The sequence below is a fragment of the Etheostoma cragini genome, chromosome 17 (assembly GCF_013103735.1).
Source record: "Etheostoma cragini isolate CJK2018 chromosome 17, CSU_Ecrag_1.0, whole genome shotgun sequence".
NCBI classification, from domain to species: Eukaryota; Metazoa; Chordata; class Actinopteri; order Perciformes; family Percidae; genus Etheostoma; species Etheostoma cragini.
The window spans coordinates 16,845,364-16,863,344 of record NC_048423.1 but is presented as its reverse complement, the minus strand read 5'-3'; the positions used below and the strand labels follow the sequence as shown (position 1 = coordinate 16,863,344).

General features: G+C 39.5%; 1 protein-coding gene across 9 annotated transcripts in view; it reads left to right on the top strand.

The window, feature by feature from the left end:
- Positions 1-254: 254 nt before the first annotated feature.
- The window catches only part of lyst (lysosomal trafficking regulator), a 64,677-nt gene continuing 46,950 nt past the window's right edge, over positions 255-17,981 (top strand). For 7 of the 9 annotated variants that reach the window (XM_034897697.1, XM_034897696.1, XM_034897692.1 and 4 more), the window contains exons 1-3: positions 255-340; positions 1,600-1,884; positions 12,920-13,008. In XM_034897697.1, coding sequence (XP_034753588.1) covers positions 1,804-1,884; positions 12,920-13,008 — 170 coding nt within the window. In that variant the 5' untranslated portion in view covers positions 255-340; positions 1,600-1,803. Of the gene's footprint in view, positions 341-1,599; positions 1,885-10,700; positions 10,805-12,919; positions 13,009-16,220; positions 16,286-17,981 lie in introns of those variants that run through there. The other 2 variants (XM_034897699.1, XM_034897700.1) reach the window with 2 other exon arrangements.

The window sequence follows — 17,981 nt, the reverse complement described above, 5'->3', positions numbered from 1 at the left end:
TTCAGTGTGTTCTACCGGTTCACCAGATAAAACTCAAATTAGTCAGATTATTCAAATTAGTCAACACGAATATTATAGGTTGTACCTGTCAACTTTGATTTCTAATCTGTAAACAAATGCAAATGAAAAATGTCCCCGACAAAATTAGCTAATTTGCCAATTCTGTGACTAACCGTCACGCGCAGTCGCTCGCTAAACCGTTGACGTTCTCTTTAACGGTCAATCGGGACGGTGTTGTATGTGACCGCCTTGCAGTCATTGCTGAGGGAAAAATCACTCAGCATCTGTCAGTCTGCTGGACGAAAGCTAGCATTAGCTGCTTCAATTTGTTGAAACGAAGGTATGTATGAAAAACAACTATTCCCACATAAAACGGGATATTCCCAATGTAAGAAAGATGTAGCTATTAGTGGACTGTCTGCTTATTTTGGTAAAGGTCGTTAACAAAATGTATTCGTTTCCCTGTGCTGCATAGTTTGGACAGCTTACACAGTACGATGCAGTGAAACAACAGCTAACGTTATAACTGTTCGGTAGATAACTCAAATTCGAGAAATACATTTTGTTAATAAAAATAGCTTGCAGAATCCTTCAGGGATAGCGGCTCTAAGGCTTGTTAAGTATTTTATGCAAATATTAAGGTTAACATTATCGAGATATCTGCTTCTTGCGGTCAAGCTATCTAGAACATTAAACACACAACTATCGACCTTAACTTTCAAAATAAAACATTAAGTGCAACTTTTTCTGAGAATAAATTCAATCTCTCCCTGTAGAATACGTTCAATGAAAAGTAAGCACGTAGTCTGTGGTACGTATTACTTTAACTAACAGCACAGTTGATTGGGTGGTTGGCCAATGCATCTTAAATGTATTCGAAGTTGACACATTTAATTAGAGACGTTAAACGTTATTTAAGAAGTAGCTAACATACAAGCATTATAACTGCTTTTTAGGTCAATCATTTTGAGAAATTGCAAAGTGTGATATGGTTGGAATAACAGTTTTAAAAATGGAGACGTAAATGCTTACTATTACGCATAGCCTATTGTTTGCTTTAGATGTATTTATGAAGTGTGGTGTGTAATTTTGCAAACAAAAATGGCCTTGCATTGTAAGTCATCCGCATTACGTTTTACAAATACATTTTAGCAATACATTTTAGAAATGTGATAAAAGGATTACTGCCTCAGCTACATACGTGTGTGAGCTTTGTAAGCTTTTATTGTTCGAATGTAGTAATGAACTATGAGAATGTTTTACCAAGGTGACATGTCTAGTGAGATTATAGTCTTCAGTATAATTACCTACTGCACATTAGATGATTTTATTTTGAAAACAAAATCCCAAACCGGAAATCGGTTGCTTCAATCCGCCTGTGGATTTGACGCAGGTTCCGTCAGAGACCTAGCTAGCTAGCTGAGTGTATAGGAGTCTGTTTTGTTTTGGTTATGCTACAGACGCTTGTCTTGAAGTTTCGGGTTCAAGTCAGGTTTAAGTGCGTCATAGACAACGGTCAGTATCTCAGACTGCATGGGCAGAAGCGAAAGAGCTTAATGTGTTTTACTAACCCTTGCCACTTTGTATTTTTTTCTACAGAAGTACAATTTAAAAGTGGCAAAGCAACGCAGTGAATCATGAACCTGCTATGAATGACTCAGGAGAACACTTGGGGCTTCGTTCGGTGCTGTCCGGGCCACTTCCAGCCACATGGAGGATTAAAGAGGACTCCAAAAAGAGAATTTTGTCATTCCCGACTTCCTCAACGCCCTGACCGGTGTTGTACCTGGAGGTGTGGACGAAATGGCCAGTCCACAGCAGACCGCTTTATCATATGCGTGGGAAAAGTACATGGATTGTAGACTGCAGGGAGCGGATCTGCAGGTAGGCGCTGCTGGCAGACACCATGGAGGCAGAAGTCCTTCTCTGGCTGGTGGTGGTGATGCTTACTTTTAGTTTCCAGCACCACAGTGGTCCTGGAAAAAGCCTAAGAATTCAGAAATTTTATTTGTAAAGTCTTGAAGACAGTAAGGTATATCTTGTTTGTTCTGGTGGATACAAAGAATTTGTCTTTATCATGTTTAAGTTGCAAAACTGGCCGTCTACAGTATTTAATTTCAATTAGAAAATCAGAACGTCCATTTTATTATTGCTCGCTCTGTAATAGAGGGTGTCTTTTAATTTGACACACCATACCCAAATATTAACATCTAAAACAGTTGTTGGGTGTCAGTATGAGATTAGTTTGATTCCAAATGATAACTAAGGTTATATAATTCAAACATAGCAAACATTGTTAAGAGACCTTCTTTAACTCGGGTCTTTGCTTCTCATTCATGCCGCCTAAATTACTTGACTGTTTTTGCCTCAGTTTTTCCACAGTGTGTGAACTAAAACAGGCTGTTGCAAAATGTAAGGCTGTGGAAAATTATACTGTTAAGAAAAACTGTATACAAGCGCACACACACACACACACACAACTTAAAATGAAACATCTGAACAGAGATGGGCAGGAGACTACAGATACATGTTTTTTATAATATTGTTTTCAGATATGACATTTCTCGAATTGTATGAGGTGGGAGAGTCGTTCAGTATGTGTCATTCTGCCATTGTGGGAGGAACAAGCAGTAAAAATCACTGAAAGAAATTGTTCCCCTCGTTGCTCTGGATGGGACATGCCTTGAATCCTCCTAGAGGTCCCCACGCGCCACTTTTACAGCTAGAAATGTAACTGGTACGCAGCCCAAGTGCAAGCAGAGTGAGTCACTGCACAGAGGTGGAGGCAGGTGTAAGCCACAGATTGCTCATTATGAGCGTTGCGTAAGTGTGTCTTTGTTCCTTTGGCGGTGTGTTACAGTATGGTAAGGCACGGTATTGTTTAAAAACATTAATATGCCAGTACTAATAGCAGTACCCTGGGCATAAATTTAGCGCCAGCCAAATACTGGTAAGATATGCAAGTGGCTGGTAGATTTGCTTCACTCACCACCAAAAAAAACAATGGTAATCTATTGAGTGGCTGGTGAAATTTGACCATTGACTAGCCATTTGGCCAGTAGACAAGAAAGGTAATTTTGCACCCTGCCAATAACTTTAAAGTGAAACGGATGCCAATAGAATACTTCATTTGAAATAATGCTTCAACCATTTATGCATTTATTTTTTTAGACACCACTGGTGTGTAGTATAGCCATACTTTTGAACGTTTTGTTGCATCTCGGACCACTAAACGACCTACTCCGTCAAATACAAAGGGGGCTTGATTTCACCACACCACAGCCTGTGTGGGTTGTAGCTGCTGCAGTATAGGTGGCCAATCACACATTGCATTTAATCGAAGAATGTTTGCGGTGATTGGATGCGAAGTAAAAAACATACAAATCATTTTTTCTTTTCCAGCCTCATCCTGCTGTCAGAGAACTAACAGCAGCCAGATCACAAGACTTGGATTAGGATCAGTCTGAGACTGCAGGCCTAGTGATCTGCGCCCCCCCCCCCCACACACACACACACACGCAGATGAGCTGATTTAGTCCATTACTTGTGATTTATTATGTGCTATCATTTTTAAAGCTAATGAGTGCTGAAAAAGCCTGTAGGCTTTTTCCATTTTTGGAAATAAGGGCATCTTTACTTTATCATCAAGTAAGTGTGTGTGTGTTTTGCAGGAAGATGGTTAGGTGAACCACAGCTGTACTCTCTAGTTTGCAGATACTGTAGCATTCCTTCCGGGTTTAATCTCGCAGGGACAGACAGTGCCAAGCTATAGCACTCACATTATATTTTCCTCATGCCAGTCCCATCAGTGCCCAAGTATATATTGTGCCTTACTACCATCTGTGGCATTTGCTAGTCATTGCATTCAGTATACAGGTGAATATGATTAAGTGATCATGGAAGCTGTCCAATAGCTGAAAAGACCCTTGTTTTAACGCCCACCAGACACTAAGACTTTGCCTTACTGCTCTTTTTCTATATTGTGTGATCGCACTTTACACCGAAATGGAAGGTAAAAAGACAGTTTCTACTGCAGTAATCAAAAAGATACCGTAAAGAAAGAGTGAACCCACTGCTGCTGCAGCCTGCCTCTTTTTGTTTGCCCCTTCCACACCCCCCGTCCCTTATCTTTTATCTTTGCCGCCTTGTCTCTTATCTTACTTTTTCTTCTCAATTTCTATTAGGATCAATCTCTTGCGGGCTCTTCTTTTTCCTATTCACCCCACAATGACCAAGGACAACAACTGAACTGGGATGCGCTGATGGCTCATTTGGGAGGTTCTAACCTTGACCTGATGCTTAACCATAGTCTTCCTCTTTTTGTTTCCTGTTGTTAAATCAATCGTCCTCATACATCCTCAAAACTTTTCTCAGAAAGCAGAAATGCCATAAAACGTAAATGGAAAGAAACCACAGTGTAAGTAGGAATGGAGCACACTGTTGTGGTGGATCAGCCTAGCTCTGTTAATAAAGGAGAGCATTGGTGGAATCCTACTACTTGCTGTATAATTACTGTACATTAATGCTCCTTAGATAGCAGCCTTTACTTTACGGAATCCCACGGTGGGTGACCGCAGCAAAAGCGCTGCAACGGCCCAAGACCCTTCCTTTAGGAGAAATGTTCTGCAAATACAGAAACAAATCAAAGTAAAAACGTTAAATGCAAGTATGCATGTAATGCTAGTTTCTCTCTTCTTAACTCTAGCGGTGTCTCTCCTGCTTCTATAAACCTTTTGCATTAATGGGGCTTGACAATAGCTCCTATGCATAAACGTAACGCATCGATCCACTTTTTGCAGCAATGTCTTTGCTGCTGCATTTAGTATGCAACCATCATCTATTGTTGACCTCATGTTGCCCTATAAGTGTCAATGTATGCCTCTTTTTCTGCCCCCCCAGTCGCGCCCAGGCCCATAGACTATAACAATAATGGACGTAGCAACAGTGACTTCACCCACTGGTTTGGACTCCCATTTGGAAGACTCCATTTTGGCAATTTGTCAGCGCCATGCACAGGGCTCCTGAGAGCCGGGGATGAGGGCGACTAGGCAACATGTCAGATCTGTGCACAGCACCTGAACAAGGACACTGACACATCACCGACAAAATCGTAATAACGTCACAATAAAATCCTTTAAATATATTCATGTTTTAAAAATACAGACATTGCCACAGAGCTGTCTATAGAGCCGTATCCCTTCCTAATGAAAAAGTCACGCCGCGCCACTCGCCCTCCGTTGTGGAACAGAGCCGCTTTCATAATCCTGATTACTACTGTTCATACATCTAATAGTTAACTATATTATTTTCTGTTTTACAAAAGCGAGAGGGAAAGTCAGGTCCTTAATAAATGTAATCTCCCTGCAACATCATCCATATCAATTTGTAAATTCAGATGGCCTGGAACTTCTGTTGTGGCGACTGGATATGCAGTATTTTTCTGTTGCATGTGTGTTTGGTGTCTGTGTTTTTTTACTTTGCGTTGTTTCTGAATTTGCAGCACATTTCTATTAAAGGAAGTGTTTTGAGCCGTTGCTGCGTGTTTGCCCTGGTCGGCCATCGCAGAATGCTTACATTAAGCATATCTCTCCATTATTTGGAATGGCTTTCTTTTATGGAGCCAAGACTACCATATTAGTGTGTTCAGCTTCAAAGGGAATTTGCCTTGGGCACACTTGCATCAATGTATCTGTTATCTTTCTGAATCTTAATGAGCAAAGTTAATTAGGAGAGTGGTTACCTGGCCAGGAGCCCATTTCAGGAAGGAGGTTTAACAAACTCTGATTGTAACCCTGATCTCTGAGTTGATTTACCATAAGATGGGAAACTTAGTTTTCGGTTCCAGAACAGCTGATTTGAGTTGGTGTAATCAACTGAAAGTAGGTTCACTCAGAGTTAAGCATGTGCACCACCACAATAAAAAGACAGCATGAATGGAGCCATGGTACTACGATTCACTATGGTAACCACCACAGACAAACTGGTCAGTGTAAATACACTTACCCACATACTGGAAGTTTGGGTATATATTTTGTTTAAAAAAAGCAATATAGCGGCTGCTGCAAAAGAGAGAGAAATGGCTGCTAGAGTAAATGCATCTGTTCCTATATAGTTATTAATATCAATTTTTAATCATAAGTAGGGTTATACTATTACTGGTGAGATGGTATTGACCCTATAATCTATTTTGTTTAGGTGCAATCCTGCGGGCGAAATGTTCTAGGCCTCCTAATCCCATTCTGAGGCTGCAACACCATCATTAACAAAATTATAATTCATAATCTTTTATTTAAAAGGGTTTACACCATTCACCTGCAATCCTGTGGGACACCTCTTTAATGGCTCATACTGGTTTGTGTCCAGAGAACACTACAAAAACATTTAAAACTCATTTCAGAGCGAGTCACACTCTTCTGACGGGGCTTTGCTACACAGTGGCTTTACAACTAATGTTGGAAAGAAAACGTGAAACAATCTGCTGGGATCTAGTACGATGGGTGACGTTAGCGACATGAGGACGGATAAGGTTATGTAGGCTACCTAACTGATGGGAAGAAAAACGATACCGCTCAAATTTATTTGGAAATGAAAATGCATCTGTAGTCTGGGGCCTCAATATCATTTCCCAACGTATGTTTAACTCCCTGAGAAGAAACTCAGCTTCTTCATCAACGGGATCCCCGACAAAGGGACGTGCCATGTTTTAGAAAAAAAGTTTTATAGACTGCCCAACACAGTTACTAAACCAACATAACATACCAACATACCAACGTTTTTTTTTTTATTCATGCAGATAGCAAACTGCGCTAATGCGCGCCTGCTACTAAATGAATGAGGAAATAAAAGAGTTGTGTCAGAGGGAGGAGAAAAGAAAAGTGAGAGAAGAAAAACTGCTCATAAGCAGGTTAGGTTTACAGGCTTTTCAGAGGTCTTTCTGAATCGGGCTCTCTTTCTCAGGTTTAATAAACTTTCTGAAACTGAAACCTGCTTTCTGAAACGTGCCCCAGGTTTTGTTGCTTGTGGATTGTTTAGCTCCATTGTGAGCTAACAGGATGTTTCAAAACACTGAAGTGTGGTGTTTGGAACACTTCACTTCTCTAGTCTTCTGGTACGAACGGACTCCAGGCAATGGATCTTTGCTCGCTCTGTTTCACTCGTGCGTGACTTTAAATTGTCATTTATATAGTCAGTTGCTTTCTTTGGCTGCTAATGCTAACTCTGGTTAAATCCTTTGTCTAATGGAGGACCCTGCATTTGAAAAAACAGTCATCTTGTAAGTAATGTTCTGCACTGTAGCTACTCTAACGTTGCTGTTTATAATCCTGGTGGCTGTAGAGTAAATGTCCATTGTCTGTACATTGTCACTTCATCTCTAACAACAGATACTGCACTTGCAAAGCTGATTAAACAGGGATTTTTGGAATCAGGATAACCCCGGTCACATATTCAACCAACAGTACTTGTCATTAGCTTTCTAAGCTCAGTTCTGTGCTTTACATTCCTTCTGTGGTAAGGCCCTGAATCCTTGCCTTAAGAAGATTAAACTTGACGAGCAAAGTACAATGCGAAATGTAGTGAATACTAAAGGAGTAAAGATGGCAGGGCTGGTTCAGTCATCCCAAAAATTAATAATTTGTCTTGTCAGGACTGAACAATGTGAGATGCACCATTCTTTATTTCTTTTGGTAAAAGACTGTGCTGTGTACATTATTTCCATGAATGTATTATCAGAGACATTAGGTTTTGTACAGTTTGTGTGGCATTAAGGTCAGCTGCGATATCTAGGCTATATCTGCTCTAGATATCTAAAGCAATTAATGGTAATGTGAGTGGATCATATTCCACATCAGAGAAACTAAGGGCAAATAATTGTAACAGTAGTTGGTATGTCTTGTTATTTTCAAACAGCAGTCTAATAAAATGGAAAGATGTTTTGACCTAGACTAGTATATATCCAACATACTGCCTGTGTCTGCATAAAGTATGTCAGTGACGATTGTTCTAATATCAATTGTCTTATGTACAGCCCTGAAGCGTCCGGTATACTAGCCGTGACAAAGTGGAAACAGGAGGCATGGACAAGTTCGCCGACAACCGGATACCAAGACTCTCAGAGTGACTGCAAGTCTCTCTTGTAAAGTAACTGGATTAAGATGAGTTTTTTTAAGGTGAATGAAAGACTTGGTCCGATGAAGTAGGTCATTGAATCAAACCGAGGCATTGATGGCAAGGCTGCTGCTGGTTACCTTTTTCAGTAGAAATAGCAAAGGCGGCTGCCTTTTCTGGTTATCGTCACCTCTGTTCAGGAGAAAACTGCAACCATTGTCTCAACCACCATGCGCGAGTATAAATATTTGCGGCGCTCTCATGACGTCACATTTGCGTACGCCAGCTCGGCTGTGGCTACTGTAAAAAAGCCTTGAGGCAGCATCATTTCTCAGCAAAACAATGATGGACATACAGTACAGCATTACCTGTCTCAGCAGTCGAGAATCACTTGAGGGCATTTGTTCGAGAATTCTGGGACCTTTTTGAGTTGGTAAATTCTAAAGTGACCTAAAACTGAAAAAACAACCAACCAGACAGGAGCTGTTTCACCTTCATGTGTTCAGGGTTAGTAATACCCTAACCTCAAGTGATTGGAAGGTTTCACACCAGAAGGTCCTCTTTCATAACTTCTTAACTCAGACAAGTCATTGTGTTCCTACTATGTCAAACATGTACAATTATATAAGTTTCACTCTTGAAAAAAAAATATACTATATACTATAACTTATAATTAATACTTAATACAACCACACTTTTAAGTGAATTCACCATGACTGTGGCCTTTGAGTAAAATTCAACATAAATCCCATGCAGTCAGCCTCTGATCATAATGTCTTCTGACTTTATGTTATGTGGTGTGACTTTAATGATTTCTTGTATGTTTACCGATACGTCTTTAGTGAAGTCACATCCTTTGGCTTGCTGATTACCCACACAACTTGTTTCACATCTGCATTTATTTTGTCCTTGGTTTCAACTTGACTCTTATTGTCTCTGGTCTCCAGGGCTGTTGCAAATGACTAGCTGAATGGATGAATAATTCATGTCTTTAGCTCTGGGTTGAATTGGAGTCCAACTCTGTCTTATCTTTTTCCACTCAGTGGCATGTTATCAAGTCAGATCTCTTTCTCAAAAACAGCCTCTCTCAGTCCAGCAGGGGAGAGGAAGGCCAAAGAGGGTGTTTGGATCCTCATTTTTAACCAACACCAGCCTGCACGCTATCTCCCTGTAATGAAAACAATAAAACCGAGAGTGACACATTTTCATTTCCTATACAGTCGCTATGCTCGAATAAAGGTCACTGTTTGTGAGAGTGTAGATCTGACACGGACAAAAAAACAAACAAGCTTTTTGATGGTAGCCTCTTGACATTTTGTTTTGTCTTAATCGGGGGGGGGGAGGGGGGGAGGGTGCTCTGCTCTCTGACTGTAGTTTGTGAGGAAATACGGAACGTTAGGGGCTCCTCATGATGCTCACCACCCAAATGTCAAATTAGATCAGTAGGGATTTCAAACCGGAAAAACACACATTGCATAACCAACGCCCCACGTCCTCTCTCACGAGGACAGGACCACATCGCTTTCACTGCTTCTGCCAAGTTGTAGTCTACCTAATTATCCAAAGAAAATTGAGAGGAAAGTCCGTGCCCGTGAGGCTGACTCAGCCATCAGACTCTCATGACTAGGCCTCCCATGATTGGTATGTTGGGTAAAGGCAGTGTAAAAGACACAGGTCACACCCACCATGTTTGAGCAGTTACGGATTACGGCTTTCAGTATTTAAACATGTATTGTACTGTAACATGTCATGTAAAGCCACCCTCTGACAAAAGAAAAATGATGAAAGACTTAAGGGTACAAACAAAGCAAGTTCAAGCAAATGTTTCCTTCTGAGGTGTCTTTAAGCAAGTGTCCGTGTCTGGTGTGCTGTTCTCTAGCTGAATCTGACCTCTGAACTTCCTGGACCATGCAAGACAGTATGAAGTATTAGTTAAATAGTTAATCGTTTTTTCCTCATTTTGAGGAGTTTGTGGTGTTTTGGGTGATAAGTGACCTTATCGTCCAATTAAGTGTGTATTTCTTGTAGCAAGTTCATTTTCTGCTTTCTTTTTGTTTACAGAAATGTGTTCTTGGGGCTTTGTGAACGTTTGATTTCCCCTCCAAGCTGTATTAATCAGTATTGGCAGTCTCTCCATTATCAAATCATCCTGGCTGGTTTGTGCCGAGTGAATTGTAATATTGGATTAGAGCCTCGGGGGGGAAAAAAACAACCCTTTTGCTGGGAAATTAGTGTTATCGTGAACCACTCGCTTACCCTTCCACATATGAGGAATACGGCCACAACAGGTACACTGATAACACAAGAACAAAGCAAGTCATTATGGGACAAAAACTTTAATAGTTGAGTGCAATGCTGCAGGGCCTTTTTTTTTTTTTTAACTAATAGCAGTTTCGCCAACCTTGACGCTTTGATTTGCTGCCAGTTGTCCCCCCCTGTTTATCTTTGCTGTCATCTGTTGCTGCTGTTATTTCTTTCACCTTTTATGTTCTTGTCAACTTTCATGTTTTACCTCTGTCCTCTCCTGTCTCTCTCATGATCCATGCATTTCTTTCTCTTCCCTATTTCTGTTTCCCCTGTGTGATGTTGTCCAGCCCCCTGGTGTGCAGTGACCCCTACCCACCCATCCTCTCCCTGCTTGGGTGGGTTGTTGCCTCAGCTGTTGAAGTGTCACCCTCTCTGCCCCTCCTTGACCGTGGTGAGTGTGGCCATCTCTGCACCGTCATCACTTGCAACTTAAAAGTTTAGGACACTTGGACATAAATGTCCAATTTTTTAGCCTAAATTGCTGGTTACATCTCTTTATTGCCATTGCTAGTGGTACTATGTAACTAAAGATTTGCTCTGAGAGTTACACAGTGACACAGGAAGGAAGTTGACTCACCACATAACTACAATAGCGCATGGTTTTGCCAGAACAGTTGGCTTGTCCCCGTCCTCACAATGACAGTTAGCTGCAAACACATGCAAAACTGGTTTCAAAGTTTCCCTCCTGCGTTTGTTGTCATGGAGAGTTACTAAATCAGTTTCACAGATATGCATAGCCGGATATGCATATGTCTTAGGACATGTAAAGAAGACACAGAAAATATGAGACTCACTAGAACTGTAAATGATGCCATATTTACTTTTTTAAAGGACTGTTTTATGTCAATTACTTTCTGTTTTTGACTCCAGAATTGACTCTATGTCGAAATCGGTGCCAATGCTGCAAAAGGATTTGCTGTAGTGTCACTATGACATATCACTGTGTCCAAATTTAGATGGACACAGTGATAAACTGCCAGTTTACGTTTTTTACGGGGAAACCGCGGGGGCAAACTAATGCTGGTGCAATAAAAAAATTATTGTACCTTTTTTTGATATTTGCTGATATAATCTGTGGCCATTACTGGTTATAGGCCACCTGTAAAATTAAGTGCACGTGGTGGTTTGATGCATACTTTCTTAGAAGTAAGAGCAGGTGTTCTGCGGACAGTTTCTCGTCAACAAACAAAAGTTATGTTTTCAGCGTTTCCCCTACGTTGACTGATGTAGCCTGGCCACTGTTGCGGCCATTGGCCAATGCTGCACATTGGCATGAATTTGAACCATCACGCAGCATTTATTTACAAAGAAAGTATGTCCTTTTTAAAGCTAGTTTGCCTGTTTCTACATTACCAATATTTCCTTACAAGCAATGTAGCATTCAAAAAGCAAACAAATTTGACATGTTACTGTTTGAAAAGAGTTTTAACTAAGCTCAACTGTTTAACAGATTTATAGTGAACCCACAGACTTCTCCTCTGTATGCATCCATAATCATAAGCCCTCCAAATTTAGTTATTTTGATGTTTCCCTCCCCCCTATCAGTATCTTGTTAATGCCATTGTAGGTCAGACTGTGTGTAATGTGATTGATACTGTGTGGTCCCTATTCTTTGGCTTTGCGACCCAGACATTCAGTGCGGCCACATCAGTCATGGCTCATTGTTGCCTGAATGAATCCAGTCAATGGTGTCAGATTAGCAGAGGCGTAAAGCTAGCTCTGGGGTGGTGTAAGGGAAGGCCGGACGCTGGCTTAATATAAAATATTAACACACTAACCCGGGAATGGTAATGCAGTTAAAAGCGGTCAGAAGGCTTGTCTAACTTTTAAGAAATTCATCAATTGTCTTGCCAACTGTGGTTGTGAAAGAATCTTTGATTGCTTCATTGTAATCCTCTGGCTCTGACGAGGCTGAGCTTGTATTTATATTTGTTTTCCCAGATTCAGCCATTCTCCAGTGCTATTCTTTTTTGCTGATTGTGATTTGAAATTGTAAAATGTGCTGTCCACCAGACTATTGTTCAGAGTAATGAGCCTCTGCATTGATCACGAATAGGAGGAAGTTTGTTCACGGATAAAAATGCAATATCTAAAATTAGTTTTCATTTGACAGGATTTAACGGGACTGTAAGTACAAAGGGGTACTTTGTGCTTCCAGTGCTTTTGTATTAAATGTTAAAAAGGAGAAATAGAATTACTGACTTTTTAGCACTGCATCTGACTTAAGAATTCACTACACATTAGTCAAGTTTATCTCTATTTATTTATTTATTTATAAATACATTTATTATTTATTAGTGGTTGTTATATCACAATATAATTGGTGGTACCATCATCTGTAACGATCACTAAACATTAAGTCATTGAGAGTAATGCCAAAAATTGGTTATCATTTGAAAGGTTACTGTTATTGTGTAGTGCATTTTTTCATTTTAGTATTTTATTAAGTAATAGTCTGGGTTTGATTCATGTTCCTATTCTTTTTTTCTTATCTGTTTCTCATCAGGTCAGCCTTCAGGGTCTTGAGAATTTCCTCTGTCTCTTCCACTATGTGCAGCATCACCCCAACAACAGCAAAGATGCACTGAAGTTCTGGTAGGTTTCATTATTATTTGAACAACCTCAACTGTACTGTGATGGAGGTGTTGTCTCACTAAGAGTGGGTAACACCTTGATACATTATGGCCTCCTGCAGCCTCAAAAACTGCATGGTGTCAACTCCTCAATGACAAAATTGGACTTCCTCTGTGGTAGTCAAACAATTCCGGCAGACACACATGCAGCTCCTTTGGTACTATGTAAAATGTAAGTAGTGAAGAAAAAAAAAGGGGGGGGGGGATGTGGAGCACAGTCCTGAGAGCAGTTATATACATTTATAAAGTGGTAAAGAGATAACGGGTCGGTATACACATTATGCAGAAATATAGTTTGGTGTTTTAAATGATTATTAAATATTGCACAGTAATGAGATTAAATGGTTAAATATTAAGCTATGAAGTTATGAAATTGCACAGAATACCACTGTCTTTTTAGTTATTATAAATAGTATAGCACAGTAGGTGATGATCACTACCGTTGGCTCTCTTGGTAGAAAAAAATGCTGGCATCTTACAGACATGTCCTCGCTGTCAGGGGAGCAGTGTTTACACCAGTTATCACTGCAAAAGCACTACAGAAGTTTAGATTTATTTAATAATTTTTATTGTGGGAAATATCCCATTTAAGGTTTTAGTACTCAATGTATTGTGGAGCCTGTGATTCTGGGTGTTTTTCAGATTAGGGTCTGCTGACAATGAACAGAGAGGTAAGATGTAGGGTCGTTGTCCTGATGGGAAGGATAGGATAAGAGTTTAACATCAAAGAAACATTGTCATGTGGCTAACAGTTTAACACTGAAGGGCTAGTGTCTAGGTACATTAACATGGCCTTTAGCCTAACGAAGATCTCAGCAACTGTTGTCCTTTTGTTTACTTGATGATACTGTATATCAGGCAAGGTACTCAGAAGGAACTTGAGAGAACATCAAACCAGATCTTCTCTCCATGCTGCATGAATTAAATAAACCTGATTTATTACAGGAAAACTAGAAGAAATGATCTGACAGTGTGTCTCCCACCGATATAGTAGAGGTTGCAGACGTTATATAATCATGGTGCATTAGCTTATTGAAGCACTTTGCTGCCTAGGTTTACATTTTAATGAGGAAAATTGTAGATTTTTGGCACCTCAAGTCCCACTTGTTTGTATTCTGTTTAGTGTTGATAAGTGATGCACAAACACTACCTAGAATTTAGCGAGTGCATTAGCATTCGTGAGCTGAAAAGTGATTAGTTTGAATAAGGATTTGGTTAAAACTGCTTTAATATAAAGCCCTTTTTTTAAAGACAAGCTTAAGGCAGTTTAATGTTTCACTCAGTTAGATCAACCATTGAATGTTCCATGTTTTAATTTTTTCGGCAATAATTAAGCACTTAGCTAGCAGATGCTTTTTAAATGGATCAGTGGGTTTGTCACAGAATCCTCAAGTCAAATGTATGATAGTATAATTGTAGTTTCCTTAAAATTTTCAGTTTGTAAGTTAATTAATGTGTTGGTTCCCTGCAGATGAGATGGCTTTAAGCATGTGGGAAGAACATGACCACTGGTTAGCTTCACACTTTCTATTCATGATGTATTCAATTGTCATTGTCATTACATCGCAGTACTGAGTGACAGATTTAAATTGACAGTGCACAGTGCATAAAAGACCTCCAAGTATACATCTTGTGCACGCACACTTTTAATTTCTCATTGTTTGCAGTAGAACCAGTTATATTGATGTAAATAAACCATGTTTGCCTCGACGACATTATTATAACCCTTGACACTACAAACAGTGCATTGTACACACCAGAAACGCACCAAATGTACTACTCAGTATGTATTTCTTAACTTTTACTTGATGAACAGGGGCGGAACTGAATAACGCCTCCATCGTGTAAATCACTCATCGCAATAACTGGCCAGATGCAAAATTTGAAAGCTGAAGAAAAGGAGTGTATTTTGCAGCAGAAGGATATTATGGAAACCATTATCTCAGTTTAATAAGTCTCTAATCATTGTCTTGTGGGAATGATAGAATGACTGAGAGGATGGTGTTTTAATGTTTGTGGGGTATTTTTCTTTATTGGAATCATCACTATTGAATTTTCCTAAATTTCTTGGCGATACAGTCAGCTGTTTAACCTTTTTGAGAGTGACCTGTGGCCTAAATAGCTCAATTTAGTGGATAGACATTTTTCACCCAGACTAAAGATGAATTGTCATAAATACTTTGTAGTGACACACAGGAACTGCATCGTTGTTTCAGAGGACAATTCAGTAAAAGTTATGGCAGGTTGATGTGATTCAAATTTTAAATATCCAGATATTAATAAGAAGATGTTGGCAGTGTCATCACATCAAAAGTATGCAACATTACATTAATAGACACTTTGTTAAGATGTTTTTTAGCTCTTGTTCCACATCTATAATGTGCACAATGTCTATCTGCCAGTCTCAAAGTTAATTGTACACAGAAGGAAAGTTGTAAAGCCGAAGTTTTATCCTGTACTGAAGTGGGGTGTCTGAGCTGTAGGTGCTTCTGGTGTCATAGAAGTATAATTAGGAAATGTGCAGAAAAATTATCACTTTAAAATAGTGAAAACCTCAGATAGGCCTCATTAACTCTTACTCAATAACTATAAATACAGCTGCAACAATACAGTAAACGTCAAATGTAATAGAAACATTGTTTGTGCATAATGTTGTATACATCTTTATGGAATAACTGCTAACAGATTAAGTACTTTTTTGAAAGTTTTAATCTTGATAAGAGACAAGAATAGAATTAGAAATAATAGAAGAATAGATTAGAGTTCACTGTGGGTTTCATCTATACTATTCTATAGAGTACTTTATGCTTCATCAAGCCGAACCAAAGTCTTTTTTTGGCATTTTTGCCAGTTAATTGTTAATTTAAAAAAATCCCAAAACAGTTGTTGTAGTGCAGAATACAAAGGCTGTTACTGTGAATGATGGTCAATTACCGAGGTCTTCTACAGGGCACTGGGGGCTTGTCAGTATTCCCAAGGCCAGTCCCCTTGCCATGTGACATCACATGCTTGCATGTGATACGCTGATCTGCTGCGAATCTGGAAAGCTTACATTTGAAATTCCAATTTAATGGAATTTGTGCTCCAGAACAGAAAATGAAGTCAGCAGCTGTGTGAGGAGGCATGCAGATACAGCCAGCAGAGCTACAGTCAGCAGAGCTACAGTCAGCAGAGCTACAGTCATGCTTGGAGAAAACACAAGATGAGTGGAAGTAAACTGTTTGGCCCTGTTACATTTGGTAAGATGAGAATGACTATGTATGTATATTACAGAGGCTAGTGTCAGCAATTAGTTTTTAAGGTAAATGCTTGTTCTAGATTATATGTTAATCGTAGCTCTATGTATTATATTGCTATTTTGGTTTGTGGGGGTCTGAGCAGCACCAATGAGAAATGAGAACTTGTAAAAGTGAACACTAAGGTTAATTGGGTGTGCTCTGTAAAAGGGGTGTGTATCTTTAACCGTTTAATGTGAGGTGTGTGTTTTATTTTGAGACCTACGGCTTATTGTCAGTTACATTTGGTGCAACATGTGGTTGTGGCAGACAAGCATACTAGCCTGGAGGCATTCTATGAAGGAAAAAATAGTTGGTTATGTTTATTGAGATGGATGTTGTTTGAATAACCTGATTGTCTAGCTGTCACGTGTTGTTACCTTAGGCTTTTTGAGGGTGTTGTGTTTAGGCTTTGGTTTTTTTCTTGTATCTTACATCAAACGTAACAGAATGACTAATGGGATTAAGCCTAATTAATACAACACAGTTAAATAAAACCCTTAACAAACTTGTGCATAATCATCATTAAACTGTTTTTGTAAACTGTTTGTTTATCCCTCTATGTCGGTAACAACCGTGGCCGGAGGTATTATGATTTGGGTCTGTCTGTACCATTCTCGTGAACGCAATATCTCTGTATCGTTCGGGGGGTTTTCTGATACAGAAAGGCTTGTTTATTGCTAACATCATCAGATTTACATACGTGACTTAGAATGTAATAACTATAACTTATTTGATCAGTCAATTGCTGTTAAACAACAAAAACATGAACCACTACATAGCAGAAGGGGACTTTACAAAACCTTGAGTTTCTTTAAGTGCACCCGAATGCACCATGAGATTACTCATTAAGGTTCACTCAAATAGACCACGAAGCCCCGTTGATGTTGTTTCTCCGATATCTCCAACTCCGGCAGTGGCCATCATGTCTTGAATAGTACCAGCTAAGCTACGCTGTGTCTTTAGCTGCAGACTGTTGCACGTCCCAATGTTGGAATCCATTTGAGGGAAATAGGTGCTGTTTAGCTTTAAGCAGTTTAACCTTGTTTAAGCCAGCTACTAGCTCACGTTACCTGCAGCTCAGTAAAATGTTAACTGTTGTGACATACAGCAAAGCTCCTGTTACCTGTAACGTCCATTACAGAGTACAAGCACTCAGCAACGCCTTGAGAGAATTCCCTCAAATTTGGCACAAATGTCCACCCTGGTTTGATATTGTATTTTAATTGATGTTGTTGTCATGTACTGTGTGTCAATTTCTTGCTACTGCAGCAAAATTAATCGCCCTTCGGGGACAAATAAAGGTTTCAAACTTGAACTTGGACTCAAAGATGAACACTGTGACCTCACAATACACATTTTAGGCACAACTCAAGAATTTATATGCTAGTTATGACATAATGTAACACAAATGTCTAATAGGATAAAATGATGAAGCGATATTTTATACCCAAATGGTCTAAGGTTAAATTCATTGTGACATCATAATGTTCCGAAAAATACTTTCCAGCATCCACGTTTTGCCAGAGAATACACTTAATACCTTTTAATTTTTATAAATTAAATTCTTCAAAGTCTTCACTACATCTGTTATGTCTCTGGACCTACGGACATGGATGCACTGTGAACTGGAACTTGACTGGTTGGCGGAGGCAGACAA